General features: G+C 46.6%; 1 protein-coding gene across 1 annotated transcript in view; it reads right to left on the reverse strand.

Annotated features, from left to right (window-relative positions):
- The window catches only part of LOC147711025 (uncharacterized), a 200,411-nt gene that overhangs the window by 142,953 nt on the left and 42,828 nt on the right, over nucleotides 1–14,630 (reverse strand). Inside the window, exon 2 of the mRNA XM_086921835.1 lies at nucleotides 2,373–2,756. Coding sequence (XP_086777961.1) covers nucleotides 2,373–2,659 — 287 coding nt within the window. The 5' untranslated portion in view covers nucleotides 2,660–2,756. The remainder of the gene's footprint in view (nucleotides 1–2,372; nucleotides 2,757–14,630) is intronic.

Raw genomic sequence — 14,630 nt, forward strand, 5'->3', positions numbered from 1 at the left:
TGTTCATCTCTAAATGACAACCTATAGGTGAGTTGGACTTAAAAGTCAATACTGACTTTACAGATGGGGTTTGATAATGTTAAGTTACCTTCTTTTAAAAATCTTTAAACAATCTAGGATAGTCTGAAATAGTGGGCTAGTTAAAAACTTCTTAATAGACAGGTCCGTGAATTATCTTCAAACCTTTTCTTCAACCTCTACATGGAGCTGCTTGGATTCTACTCACAGATAAAAGCATCATGATTCACCTGTGATAAACAACTTGAATTGAAAGTATCCTTTGCTTCAGACATCCAAAGGCTCAAACACTGCCTACACATCATTCAGACCTGGATGTCTAGCGCCTACCTAAAGCTCAACCCAAACAAGACAGAATTTCAATTTGTTTGCCAAGATCAACTAAGAGTACAAACCTGGGTAAAGAGCATGAACCTTGAAGGTCCTCGAATCCCAACTTTCACTGAATGCCAAGTTACTTTGATTCACGTTCAACACCAACCTCACCATCAAGAACACTTTGTCAAAAATACAGACAGCCTGGCACCAGCTCGCTCTTCAGAAGAAAGCAAAATTGTTTCATTAATAGAGAGACTTCAGAACTGCTGTTCAGACACTCGAACTCTCGCATATGGATGGTGATAATGCTGTGCTCATTAGCCTTCCAGACTCCATAATGACACCCCTTAAAAGCTTCCAAAATGCTGCCTCACGTCTCATCCAGGACTGAGGAAACATGATCAGATCACCCCCATCCTGATGGAACACCATCGGTTACCCTTGTCTGCCCGCACCATAATCAAAACCAAAGCATTATTCATCAAGCAACCACAACCAGCATCCTGCTTACCTAGCAGACAAGCTCACCATTTCTGGTGGTTCTCGACACAACCTACAACCAGAAGACCATCAGACTGCGGACTAAGAATCTGGAACAAATCCCCATATCCATCAGAACTGTCTCAACGCTGCTGCAATTTTGGAAAGATATGCAGGCTCACCTCTTTAAAAAAAACAATGCATTAACGGTCCATAACCCCAGGTACCTTTCCTGTCACTCACTTTATACTGGTCTTTAACCTCGTACAGTGATCCGCTGCCTTTTGGCTAGTTTCGAGCTCTAGAAATACCATATACACACACACACATACATACATGAGAAACTCAGAAGCACTTTTGACAAATGGTTTATGGCCCTGGGCACTGCTGAGACACTATGCTCTATTGTGGAAAAGTATGTTGTAAACACTGGAGAGACACGGTCACTTCCTATGGGTCACTTTCTGTTCCAAATAGACCACGTGCAGACTGGGAAAGGATGTACCTCTTCTCCAGGTATGGAGATTTTCTGGGAATGTGTTTTTCACTAGTTGTGTACTTTACTGTGAACAGTGAGATTTTCTGGTTCGAATATATTTGTGACTGGCAAATGTTTGAGAGTTGGTTAGACTAAACAGACATTTTAAAAATATCAAGATTGCAGTTTAACTTGAGCTTTAATTAGTAAACAGTTTTAAGTGAGGTAATAAGTTCTCAACTAGTGTCTAGGAGGCTTATTCAATGCTCAGTCGCTTAGTAACTGGGTGGGATCCTTGTGAAATGTACATCATGATTGTGGGTGGGTTCAAACAAAGAATGGGTGGGGGTGTTGCAGGATCAAATTCAAGCTTGTACATCTGGGTTTTGTAGCTCAAGAAAGAGTCTCATTATGATGAGAGAGGCGACGTTGTGGGCTCAGAGGAAGTCTCAACTGCATCATGACGGTGGAGAGGAGCTGTAGCTTAAGATGTAGTCCCATGTAGATGTTGAGTGTGGCAATATTTGTACAGCAGGATGATGTTTCTTGACCGTACAGAAGTTTGTGTGTCATAGCATCTGATGGAGTCTCATGCATTTTACAGGGGTGGGGGCTGAAGCTCAAGATTGCCTCCATTTTGATGGTAGGGGAGTGGTAGGCTTAGGGGGGAGTCTCATGATCATATATTAAGGGCTGTGTTTTACATCATCAAACAGTGTCATGTAGATCAATAAGTGTGGGGTACTGTAGCTTTAAGTGGGCTTTTGTATGCCTCAAAAAGATGGGAGGTTGTCATCTTAGTTTTAGTCTCCAAGAAGGCATACGGGCAGGATGCTGTAACAGGAGATGGAATCTTGTGTACAATTGGACACTCAGATTGGCATGAAGGCGGGATTGAAGTACCCCAAGAAGGTGTCTTCGATCCCAATGACAGCTCCCCATGGCCCAAAGTGAGCATCTTACATTTGTTTAATTCTATTAAACTATGCATTTGTGAAGACATTGGATGATGCAAGGTACCCATGAACTCAATTGTCAGTGGGGTTTTAAATATGCGTTCTATGTAATAAACACAAACCAGTTGTTGGCGTTGACCAGTTGGTTGTTCTGCTCCTCAGGGATATCGCTGGAGGGCCGGGCCTCCTCTAGCTCACTCTCCGAGGCACACGGCTGGTAGGCCTGCTGCTGGGCCTTACTTCTACGGCTCCCAATGAATTCAGAAATTTTCTGTGGTTCCTCACTATCTCCATCCTCACGGTCTGAGAAGTCTAGAAGGGTGCTGGATGCCTCACTTTCCTCTCCAGTTCCACCAGCATTCCCGCCAGGTTCCATCTCTGCTGCCACCAGGGGCTCCTCGCAGGACATTTCGACTCGAGCAGATGGCGCCAAGGTACTGCAGCTTCAGGAACAGCTAAATGCTACAGGTACACAGACTTCAGATGAGACGGCCAACCTGTGAATGCTTCAATAAAAACAAATAAAAAAAGGAAAAAGAACAATGAAGATTAAACATGGTATGACCTGTTATATAGTATACCTCACTAAGTGAACTGTCTATTTATAGGTTTTATATAGCGCTAGCTACACCAAAAGCTATCTGAGCGCTTTACATATCGTTCCAGGTCGTTAAATACAAGAACATAAAAAGTAGAACAAGCAACAACCTAAAGGTAGTTATCAAAATAAAACATGTCAAGGGAAAAGGTTATGCAGGCAAGAACTTTACAGGATATTAAAACAGGATTAAGGCGAAGGACAAAGAGGAAGCTGAAAAGCATCTGAATCATACGCCGGACTAGAACGACTGGCAGGATTGTGTGACTTAATTGGGAGCAAAGCTTAGTTAGAATGAGAATTAATGTAATAGTTGCGTAGAAAGAGTTTAAGGTCCAGTTTGAAACATGGAAAGGATGGGTTACAACGGAGGTCACTAGGGAGTGTATTCCAGATCCTAGGAGCATTACCAGAGAATGAGCAAGTCTGAAGATTTCTTTATCAGCTTGGGGGGGGGGGGGGAGAGGTTGATGAGAAGCAGTGCGTTGGAGCTTCTCATCGCCCTGGCTCTTCCTGCTTGGGAGAGTTTGGAACCAAGGTAGCTTGGGTTGTGGGTATGCAGGGCTTTATAGGTGATGCAAGCAATCTTGAAGATACAGCTTCCTTCGATGGGAAGCCAGCGGAGGTTATTAAAAGCTGGAGTAATGTGCTCAAACCATTTAACACCTGTTAGTACCCGAGCAGCCAAGTTGAGAACAGTTGTAAGGGGTGCAGGGTGGGTTATTGGAGTTCCTGTTAGGATGGCTCTGCCATAATCAAGTGTTGAGAGGGCAAGAGACAGCACTACCATCTTAAAATCCTCAGTTTGAATAAACGGTTTCATTTTCTTGATATTTTTTAAAGAGTGTACAGCACTCCCTTGGCTGAGTTGTTGATATGGTCTTTCATTGACAGTTTTTTGTCCAGAGTGATGCCCAGGGACTTTACAGAGTTGGATAGTGTAAGAGAGCAGTTGAGGGCGTCCAGGTTAGTGAGCCACTCTTGGATTGGAAGTGGATTGTTTTTCGGGGAGAAAAGTATTATTTTCGTTTTGTTGAGGTGCAACATTAAGTGGTTGGTGTCTCTTAAAATCGTAAAAATACCAACACTAACATGCCATTTTACTATGTGCACTATTACGGTCATTGAGCAGTTTATATTAACACGATACAACCATATATACCTTTTTTACAGACGTTAGGGCAAGCATTAAGTTGGGGGAAATCCTAAAACTGGAGAAGAAGTCACTAAGGAATTTCCTCCACTGAACAGTTCGTATGGCGGAGAAGATTCCCACATTGGAATCCCATCAGAATTTATCACTTTAACTAGAAGTCGGAGGATTTTCAGTGGCCACCCAAACAGAACCAGGCTGTTAACAGGGAACACAGAGAGTAGAAACGGAAGAAAGACCCAAGAGGTTGGGGCAACTAGAGGAATGTTTGGATTAGAAGCAGAAAGCAGCACTAGAATATAAAATATTTTTCTACCAGATCCATGTTGCAACGTACGAGAGGGATACTTTCCATGAGATTTTAGGGGGTTTCTTATCCCATGATTTAGCCTCAAATTAACTCTTTAAAAGGCATGATTATATATCTATTTTCAGTGGAAAAAGCAAAGGTTACAGGGACGTTATAGTTAGGATCAGATTTCACTCGTACAAAACCATTGAAATTCAGCGGTTATAGTTACCTGAGCTAACTATAACTTACACCAGTGCAACGCACTGCTTAGGACCTCAAATATTACATCATTTATGACCTGGCCAGTGACATCACTGATGACATCTCAAATGACATCATCCAGTGATTGTTTTCTAAAAGTTGAGTGTTAAACATATATACAAAAGTACCACAAAAGTTAAATTAGTATGCTTTGTGTATGACTAATGAGTGATATTATTTCGAATGTATATAATGCAAGGGCTGTGTGCATCCGTGTGTGTGGGTGTCGGAGTAGTTGTATGGGTGTGTGGGTGAGTGAGTAGCTGAATGGGTGTATAAGTGGGTGCGTGAATAGCTGTGAGGGTGAGTGTGTGGCTGTGCGAGTGGCTGTATTGGTGTGCGAGTGGCTGTGTCAGTGGCTGTATGGGTGGGTGCATCAGTGACCGTATGGGTGAGTGAATGGGTGTCTGAATGGCTGTATGGGCGAGTGAGTGGCTGTTTGAGTGGGTGTTTGGTTAAGTGAGTTGGTGTGCAAGTGGCTGTATCAGAGAGTGAGTGTCTGCGAATAGCTGTATGGGTGACTGGATGTGTAAGTGCTTGTATGGATGTGTGAATGGGTATATAAGTGGTTGTGTGGGTGTGTGAGTGCTTATATGGGTGAGTGGCTGTGTTGAGAGGTTGTATGGATGGGCAAGCGAGTGGGTGTGTGAGTGGCTGGACAGGTGAATAAGTGGGTGTGAGCTCCTGCATGGGTGAGTGACTGAATGTATAAGCAGCTGTATGGTGTGTGAGTGGCTCTATGGTTGAATGTGTGGTTGTGGGAGTACTTGTATGGGTATGAGAGTGGTTGTGTGGATGTATGAGAGGTTGTTTAGGGGTGTGAGTGGTTCTGTGGATTGCCATCAGTGATGTAATTTAGATGTCATTGACCATGTAATGAGTGATGTAAAATGCAAGGTGATAAGCAGTGCATTGAGGGGTCATAAGTTTTAGTTAGCTCAGGTAACGATAACTGCTGAATTTCAGTGGTTGTGTACGAGTGAAATCGGAGCCTAACTATAACGTCCTTTCATATCTCCCTAAATGCGGACAAAATCCTGCTTTATGTGCATAGACCACGCCACACAATTCATAGACTTATCCATGTTTTTAGAATATTTAGTAATTATTCTGGGTATCAAATAAACTGGGATATATCTTTGGTCTCGTCCTTGATGAGGCAAAAACTGCATCTTATGTTGGGGTGTGCGGCCTTGCAGCAACAGGAGGAATTTAAGAACCTGGGAATCTGGGTTACTTGGTCAACAGAGGTTTCTAGAACTGAATCTAAATCCGCAGTTGGAGAGATTACGCAGAGATGTGACGAACTGGCGGAAGCTACCGGTCTCTCATGAGATGGGCGGTCTTGTTTAACGCCTTAACTGCGGTGGTTTTTCCGCCGCGGTAGGGGGCGTTCTAAAGGGTGGGCGGCGCACTAGAAAGGTAGTGCTGCCGTCGGCCAACGGCAGCACGGAACGGGTTAAAATTATGGCCCTCCCACAGTTACTATATGTACTCCAGAATACTCTATACCCGATCCCGACAGCAGTAGTTCGGACCATTGATGTAGAAATAAGCATCCTGTTGTGGGCGGGAGGAAGCCCCAGAATTGCTCTGCGAAAGCTGTAAAGGGGAGTATACGTAGGGGGACTGGTGGTGCCTGACGTCAGGTGTCACTATCTGGCGTCTCAACTGGTGAACGTGAATGATTGGGTATTGGCACCATGCGAGGAACCAGCCTATAGGGTGGACCGTAACACATTTAGACCTCTGGCATATCCTGTGGCATTATATAGGGATAGGTGTAAGCCGCATAGGCCGGCACATACGATGAAGGTTCTCCAGGCTTGGCGGATAGCCACAAAACTACTGGTGTGGGAGTCTAAACTGACGGGCCAGTCCTCATTGTGGGATTGTGATCAATTGGTGGAGGTGGGATGTCTGAAGGGCTTCTGTAGGTGGAGCCTTATTTGAATTGAAAAGCTCGGGAATGTCTGGGGAAATGGGGAAACGTGTGCATTTGAGAACCTTCAGTCAGAATACAAACTGGCAGAGGGGGGAGAGACTCTGTTACCTAAGGCTGAGACATGCCTTGAGGTACTATGTGACGGGGCTGGGGCCTGACTATTCCCCAATGGAGGATAGATTACTGATGGACCCGATGGTTGTAAGGCGGTATCGCTCATATACCGCAAGATCATGAACAATTTAGCAGCCCCTCTGAGCCCCTTAAGGGAAGCGTGGGAGACAGATGTGGAATTATGGGAAGATGATGATTGGGAGGAAGCCATGCAAAGCCCTAGGGAAATTGCCATGCATATCAGATTTAGGTTAGTCCAACTCAGGATTCTACATAGGTCCTATATGGCCTGAACACTACAGCAGAGACTGGGCCGATGTGAATCAAGTCAATGTGTTAGGGGTTGTGGGGAGGCAGGCACCCTTTTCCACATCCTTTGGACCTGTCCCATGATTCGGAAATGCTGGGAAGGGGTTTCCAAAGTGATGGTAGCAGTGGTGGTTCTGCAGGTCCCTGTTAAGGTGAGATGGCACCTGCTGAGTGTGACTGGGGAGATTGTTTGGCCCAAACATATAAAAACATAGCTGGTACTGGCGTACCAAAAAGGAACATAGCGAGAGCATGGGGTGCAGCAGAGCCGCCAAAGGTGGGAGCTGGGAAACAGGATCTAGATTAATGTCAGCAGGCCAAAAAAGTGGTCTGCGACAGTAGAGGAAGTCTCAAAAAATGGGAGAAGAAGATCTGGACCCCGAGGGAATAGTCTAGAAACAATTGACAGCCGGGAGCATGTCAATCCTGAGGGTGGTACTGCGTAAGCACACTGGTTATGGAATGGGAAAGCAAATTGATTATAATGTGTACTGTTGTATAAGCAACCAAGATGCCCTGTTTTAGCCTGTATTACCAAAATATTGCAATGTGTAATAAGCAACTGGTTAATATATATATACATACATATATATATATATATATATATATATATACATATACACATATATATATATATATATATATATATATATATATACATATATATATATATATATATATATATATATATATATATATATATGGTTTTTTAAATTCTATTTCCCACCAATAACGTCTCTGTAATCTATGTTTTTTAAGTGAATTTCTACGTACAAAAAAAATATATATATTTTCTAATTGTAAGCTTTGAGAACGAGTGTGTGAGTGAGTGAATGAGTCTCAGTGGGTGTGAGTGTGTCTTGGAGTGGCTCATAAGTAGCTCACGGAGAGGTGAGTGTCTGAGTGGATCTGTGAATGGGTTTATCAGTGCCTGCGTGGGTCTGTCAGTGGGTGCATGAATGAGAGTGTGAGTGTGTGTGTGTGTGTCAGTGCCTGCGTAAGTGACTGGGCCACAAAGGAACTGTACCTGGGTCTTAATTCAATACGACTTCACAGTTTTGCACAAAATATCCACGCAAATGGAGTACTTTTTACTGGTTTATTACTAAATGCTACCTCTTTGGGTAAATGTCCAGTACATATTCTACACTACAGATGCGTAATGGAGGACAAGGAAATGTCACCAGTGACTTTGCGTATGTTTTCGCAATGTGTTTGTTCCTGGTGCGTCTTTATCCAGAAATATGTGATAACATAAATCCCCCTATAGAAAAGACAATGAGACTAAAAAGAGATAAATCTCCACCAAACAATGGTCTTCCTTCTTAACTATATGAAACAAGTGCTTCTCTGTTTGGTGAAGATGTCCTCATAATCTTCAGCATTAAGAAAACCTCACCAAATTCCGAAGGAAAAGAGCTGGGTGTCCCCTTGGTAAGCTATCCCTCATCCTGGCAAAACGCAGGAATACTTTTGCATACTACTAAGGTGGGCGGGGCTAAACGGTCAAAGCTTCCAAGTGATTTGTACATCTACTTACTTATAGTAATTTAAAAGGAGAACAATGCACTCTAGTCTCACCAGGTAAGGACATGAAGAGACTTACTTGTCAAAATAACTGCAGATTGCGCTCCAACAAATCAACAATGTATTCACCTCCACAAATATTTCAGATGGTCTTTAGATTCAGCTGGTGCATCTGCTATGTTTATATTTCTAATTGCTTCGTGTTGAGGCATCATTTTTTTTAAATGAGCATCAGGGTCAGAATGGCACTGAAGACTTCATTTCCCGGGCCTGGCTGAAATTCAATGTGGGAGGGGGACTGTGAGGTCCCCTACCCAGGCCGACATCGGTCCTATCACCCGGGGTCCGGACGAAATCTAATGGGGGCGGAGGGCCATGCAGCTCCAGGTCGATATCAGACCCGGGACCCTTTCCCAAGGGCCTGGCCAGATCTCACTGGGTGCCCTGGTCCCATCCAGGGCACCCAGCGTGCATGTTGGGGATTGAGGAGGATCCTCAAGACCCCAGTGGTCCCAACCGGCTCCTCGCCTCCTGCGGGAGCAGACATTGCTGTCACACACAGGGAGCGGCTGAAAATACAGCTCCCTTGCGGGCAGGGAAAGAGATGAAACTTGCCTTCCAGCATGAGGAGAGTAGTTTGACAGCTTCCACTTGCAGAGTGTTTGCTTTTGGTTGGCGGGAAGCAAAAGCAAACCGCTATGCCCCAGGGTGGACTCCACGATGCAAAACAGTATCCAGCCCGGGGATTGTGCCATTTAAAAAAAAGTATTTGGCCCCAGGGAGGTGGTAGTCTCTGGGGGCAAAAGCAGGGGTCCGTGTAGCCCCCCCATCTATTTTTTAATTTAAAGCCCAGGGGAGGCGGTGATCAGAGTCCGCGCAACCCTCCCCAATCTTTTTTTTTTTTTATTAAAACCCAGGCAGATGGTGGTCCAAGGGCATAAATAAGTTCTATAAGGGGGGCCTGTGCACCCTCCTTATTAAAGTCAGCAAGTCCGCAGGACCTGACCCGGGAGCAATATTAAAAGCAAGTGCGGAAGTCCACACTATTTTTTTTTTTAATTAACAGCGATGTTCATTAATTTTGCAGTGAAGTAAAAAAAATTCCCTGTGGGAGACCTTATGACCGAGGATTGGGGAGTTAGAAAAGGGGTTAGGAATACCCTTTTCTATTTTTTGCCTTTTGGGGGGGGGGGGGGGGGGGGGGGAGTTGTGGGACTTGGCTGAAGCAGAGTCCCAAGATGGCTACACACACATCCTGGTTGAAGTGTTGGCAGCCAAATTTGGATTTCCCTTAATATCTCACAAACTAGTAAATGGATTTAAACCAAATAACAAAATCATGATCTGAAGAACAGAATCAACCTTTCTGCCAAATTCAGTGTCATTTTGTCCAGCGGTTGGGGCTGTAATCATGTTTAAAACCTCCCATACAGGGAGGAGCTACGCGAGCATCCGAGATGGCCGCGTGAGCACAGGGCTCCCGGGACCCTCGCCGCCTTTCGCACAAATCCTGAATGTATCCTGATTCTGACGGGTTATTGGAGATGAACCTTTGCTGACGCTTTCGCTCTTTTGAGAATTCAATTTGGACTTTGGGAACCGCAGTTACGCTGATCTGAACTTTTGAGGCCCACCCCATGGTGAAGAAGGGGGCTTGGCAAGCTGGCACGCCGGGACGTAGTTGAACAACTGAGGGGCTTCCCCCCCAGTAGCCTTTGAACCAACTTTCAGTTTCGTTTTTGGGTCCTGGCTTCATCAGACCGCAAGTCGCTCCCGGTTTGTCCGAGCTCCAGCCTGGCTCTGCCTCTTCATCGTGTTCCTTCGGTCGTGAGCGCATCTGTATCGAGCTACGTTGTCACCTCTGCCATTTGAGCCCACTTTTGTAGACTTTTGGTGATTTACCCGCGAACGCCCATTTTCACCAGGTCTCACGGGCCCCTCCGGGGCGTATCTTCCAAGATGGCTAACAGGGCTGACAATGAGAAGCGGAAGACCAAGACGCCTCTACGCGGGGGACCGATTCAAACTAACGTCATGGACCGCTATACCCAGCCTAAAGGGTCCCCCGGTGGCACCAGCCGTACTCCGGAGGTAGCCAAGGACGACCCGGCTGCCCTGACCGAACTGTCTCTCCAGGATGTCATGGGCGCTGATGCCAATATGAAGGTTACCATAGGCCAGCAATATGAAGCTCTTGCTCTTAAAATCGACACGGTGGCCATCGATGTCACCCTGATTAGAGCAGACTTGTCTAAGACCAATGAAAGGGTCAAGTCGCTGGATTTAAAGACCTCTAGCCTCACGGCCGATGTGTCGAACCTACAGACTGAAGTCGGCAATTTGCGATCCTCCAACGACCTCATGTCTCATCGACTGGAGGACTTTGAAAACAGGGCACGACGCAACAACATACGCATCATTGAGTCCCTGAAAACCCCGAAAATCCTTCAACAGATCTCCTGGTGGAATACCTCGTCCTAAATCACCTTGCCCCTACAGGTCTGACCAAATTTTTCGCTGTGGAGCGTGCTCATCGTGTGCTGGGTGGGAAACCGAGGCCAGGTGCCCCTCCGAGGCCTATCATTGCCAGGCTTTTCCATTTCAGAGATAGAGACGCTATCCTGCAGGCCTAGAGGGTGAGCGGCCCGGTAAAGTTCAAAAACACAGCAGTGAGTTTTTACCCGGCCTTCACTCCGCTTGTTCAAAGGCAAAGGATGGGGTTTCAGGGAGTGAAGCGAAGACTGGTGACTTGGGCCTGAAATATGCGATGCTGTTTCCTACCAGGCTTCGTGCTGAATTCGAGGACCGGACATTTTTCTTTGACCGTCCTGAGAGTGTTAGTGACTGGCTGGATTCTCTGCCTGCCTGGAACGATCGAACTGAGCACCCTGGGGGTGCCGAGGGTGGCGAGCCGGTGCAAGAGTGACACTGTGGTTCCCGACTTCCTAACATTTGACTTTTCATACAGCTGGGTTCGATGATTCTAATTGTATTTTATTGTTGCATACCCGAGGGTGGCGGGGGGAAACTAGACTCTTTCCTCCTCCGGGTTTCTTTTTGTAGATTAGTTTAATGCCAGGGCGACAGGCACACTGCAAGTTGGAGTGGCTATGGAGTCTAACGCAGGAGTGCAGGGTGGGGGGTGTTGTAACGGGTTCAAGTTGGGGGGTGGGGGGGTGGCGTTTGTGTGTTGGTTATTTTCTCTCAAGGCAACGTATTGTTCTTTTTTACGATCCGGTCACTGTGTTCTTTGTGGGGTGGACACTGCATTCTTTGCTGGGATGGGGGGTAGTGGGTTGAGGCTAATATCTTGGAATGTTAACGGGTTGGGTGATAGAATAAAACGGGGAGTGGTGCTACAATTCCTGCGTCGCCTCTCCCCAGATGTCGTTCTCCTACAGGAAACACATTTGATTGGGAATACGTGTCATGCCATGAACAGGTGGGGGTATCGTCTCGTTGCACACTCTGGGTTCACTTCCGGTTCTAGGGGGGTTGGTATCCTTGTTCGGTCCTCTCTGCCTTTGGAAATAGACAACGTAATCCTCGATGACAGGGGGCGCCACGCCGCTCTTACCAGCAGATGGGAGGGTAGGACTGTGTCTCTGATTATCGTATATGTTCCACCTGGTCTACAGACCTCTGCTTTTTCAGAAATTGGGCGTGTAGTGCTGGGGCTTCCTGATGGTATCCTGGTTAGGGGTGGGGATTTCAATTCGGTTGTCTCTGGTAGTGTAGATCGCCACCCCCGTAGAGACCTCACCAAGTCTCAATCATAGCTGAGTGGGTTCCTGGAGACCTTTGGTCTGGTAGACTGTTGGAGGTTGATGCATCCCGAGCAGATGCAATACACATTTCATTCTGGGGCCCACGGCAGTCTCTCCAGAGTTGACTATGTCCTGATCCCGGCGGCGCAATCCTCCTCTATTAGAGAAATCAGGCACCTTGCCCGGGGCATTTCTGATCATTCCCCTTTGTGGCTCGGCATGGACACTAAAGGGTGTGGTGAAGGACGGATTGCTCCCATAAACCCCTACTATTTTCGTAACCCTAAGACTCGCGCTGATCTGATAAAGTCCCTTGATCACTATTTTCTTGAAAATGTGGGGTCTGTGTCCTCATCTGTGTCATTGTGAGAAGCCTTCAAGACGGTTATTCGTGGACAGGCTCTATCGCTAATTGCAGGGGCCAAGAAAACTAAAAATGCAGACAGTGTTCGTCTTGAGACAGAGCTAGCCGAGCTGGAGAGTGAACTGGAGACCGGCGTGACTCGTGCTAAACTGCACTCCCTCGGCCTGAAACAACTAGATTATAGATCCCTGGTGACTGACGCTGCCAAAACAATGAATAGAGAGCAACAGGGCAGATTGTATGATGTCGCGGACAAGGCTGGTAAATTGATAGTGTGGCTCGATGAGAGAGAAAGGGCGAGTCGTGTGGTTCCCGTGATTGAGAAACCCGATGGGAGTGTGTGTGACAGATCAGACTGAGATTGTTGAGTTTTTTGTAGACTACTTTCGAACGGTGTACTCTCCGGTCTCTGATAGAGCAGAGGAAGATTCTCATCTGTTGTTTCGCGATATTGCACTACCGCGTCTATCGGAGGTGGACAGAGACTTAATGGATGCTCCACTTTCGGCGGACGAGATTGCCATTGCCATTCGCTCAGGCAAGGCTATGGGCCCCAATGGTCTGCCCATTGAACTATACAAATTGCGTCCTGATAAGGTGGCGCCGTATCTCCAAGATATGTTCCTTGAGTCGCGAGACCTCGGTTCCCTTCCTTGCGACCAGCGTCTAGCTACGATCGTGGTTATCCACAAGGAGGGGAAGCCGCGAGATCGCTGTGCTTCATACAGGCCCATCTCGCTGTTAAACGCTGAACCTAAAATTCTAGTCAAATTGTTAGCTAACCGACTGATCACGGTGATTGGTGACCTGATTCATCCGGATCAATCTGGTTTTATCCCGCATCGTAACACTGCACTTAACCTGCTGCGCTTGCATGGCGTCCTCGCGATGGCGGCGTCTCTTCACGAGCCGGCCATTTTGGCTTCCTTGGACGCCACAAAGGCATTTGACACTATTGAATGGCCGTATCTTTGGGCCGCCCTTGCGAAATTTGGTTCCGGTTCTGGGTTCATTGGGTGGGTGAAACTATTGTATGAGAATCCGTTAGCTCAAGTGGTTGTTAATGGCCGAGTGTCAGACTCTTTTACTCTTGGGAGGGGTACGCGGCAGGGCTGCCCGTTGTCCCCCCTACTTTTTGCACTCGCTCTGGAGCCACTTGCTGCGATTGGAGCCTGTAGGAGAGTAGGGTCTGCAATCCTATGGTCAACCCCGATTTTTGCTTTTTGCTTCACTGGTTTACGACTTTCCCTGGCTGTGGGCCTGCTAATCAGACCCACAGCCTAGCTGTTTTCTCTCTAAATTGACAACCATGTACCTTAGGTACATTTACCAATTGGTACTGGGCCACCTTATCAGTCCCTGTACAGCATACCTTAGGTATCCAGGGCATGGGTGTATCCAGGGCCTACCAGGGGCTGAAGCATGTATTATGCCACCCCTGGCTGGTCATCTAAACAGACACAACTGGCTGCACGACAGCTGGGGCAAGGTGGTGTAATCACCCTTTGCTTTAGATATAGTATCCCTATATCTAACCCTAAAATGGACACATATATTCCTATCAGTCACTCCTATGGCAGGCCTTATCAATCCTGAAGGCAGAGTGCTTGGAATAATGTGAGATTGTGCTCTGGCATGAGCTGAGCCCGTTTGCAGCTTGCGGAACCAAGTCCTAATAGCTGTTCCATGACAACACTATACCATATACTCTTAAGTGCATTATGAACCTCGCAGTCAAATGCTAACTTTGGTATAGCATTATCAAAACATGTCGAGTAAGGTGTCATACGAATTGGAATACTACCCCCCTCGCCAATTCTGGCGACGGGGGTAGCATTCCACCCTTCTAGAGGGACACGACATGTATGTAACTGTGAACCCCGGTTAAAGTTAACTCGAGCCTCAGCATCACAAAATGGATGCTGCCACCACAGACACAAGTCTGACCTCCTGCTGCTGGGAGTCCTTCCAGCGAGGTAGGCTCGGACAAAGGGTTTCCTGCCTTGGGAGGTGCTAGCACCACCCCAGACAGGATTTTGTGTATTAGGTA

Source organism: Lissotriton vulgaris, chromosome 5 (genome assembly GCF_964263255.1).
Source record: "Lissotriton vulgaris chromosome 5, aLisVul1.2, whole genome shotgun sequence".
NCBI classification, from domain to species: Eukaryota; Metazoa; Chordata; class Amphibia; order Caudata; family Salamandridae; genus Lissotriton; species Lissotriton vulgaris.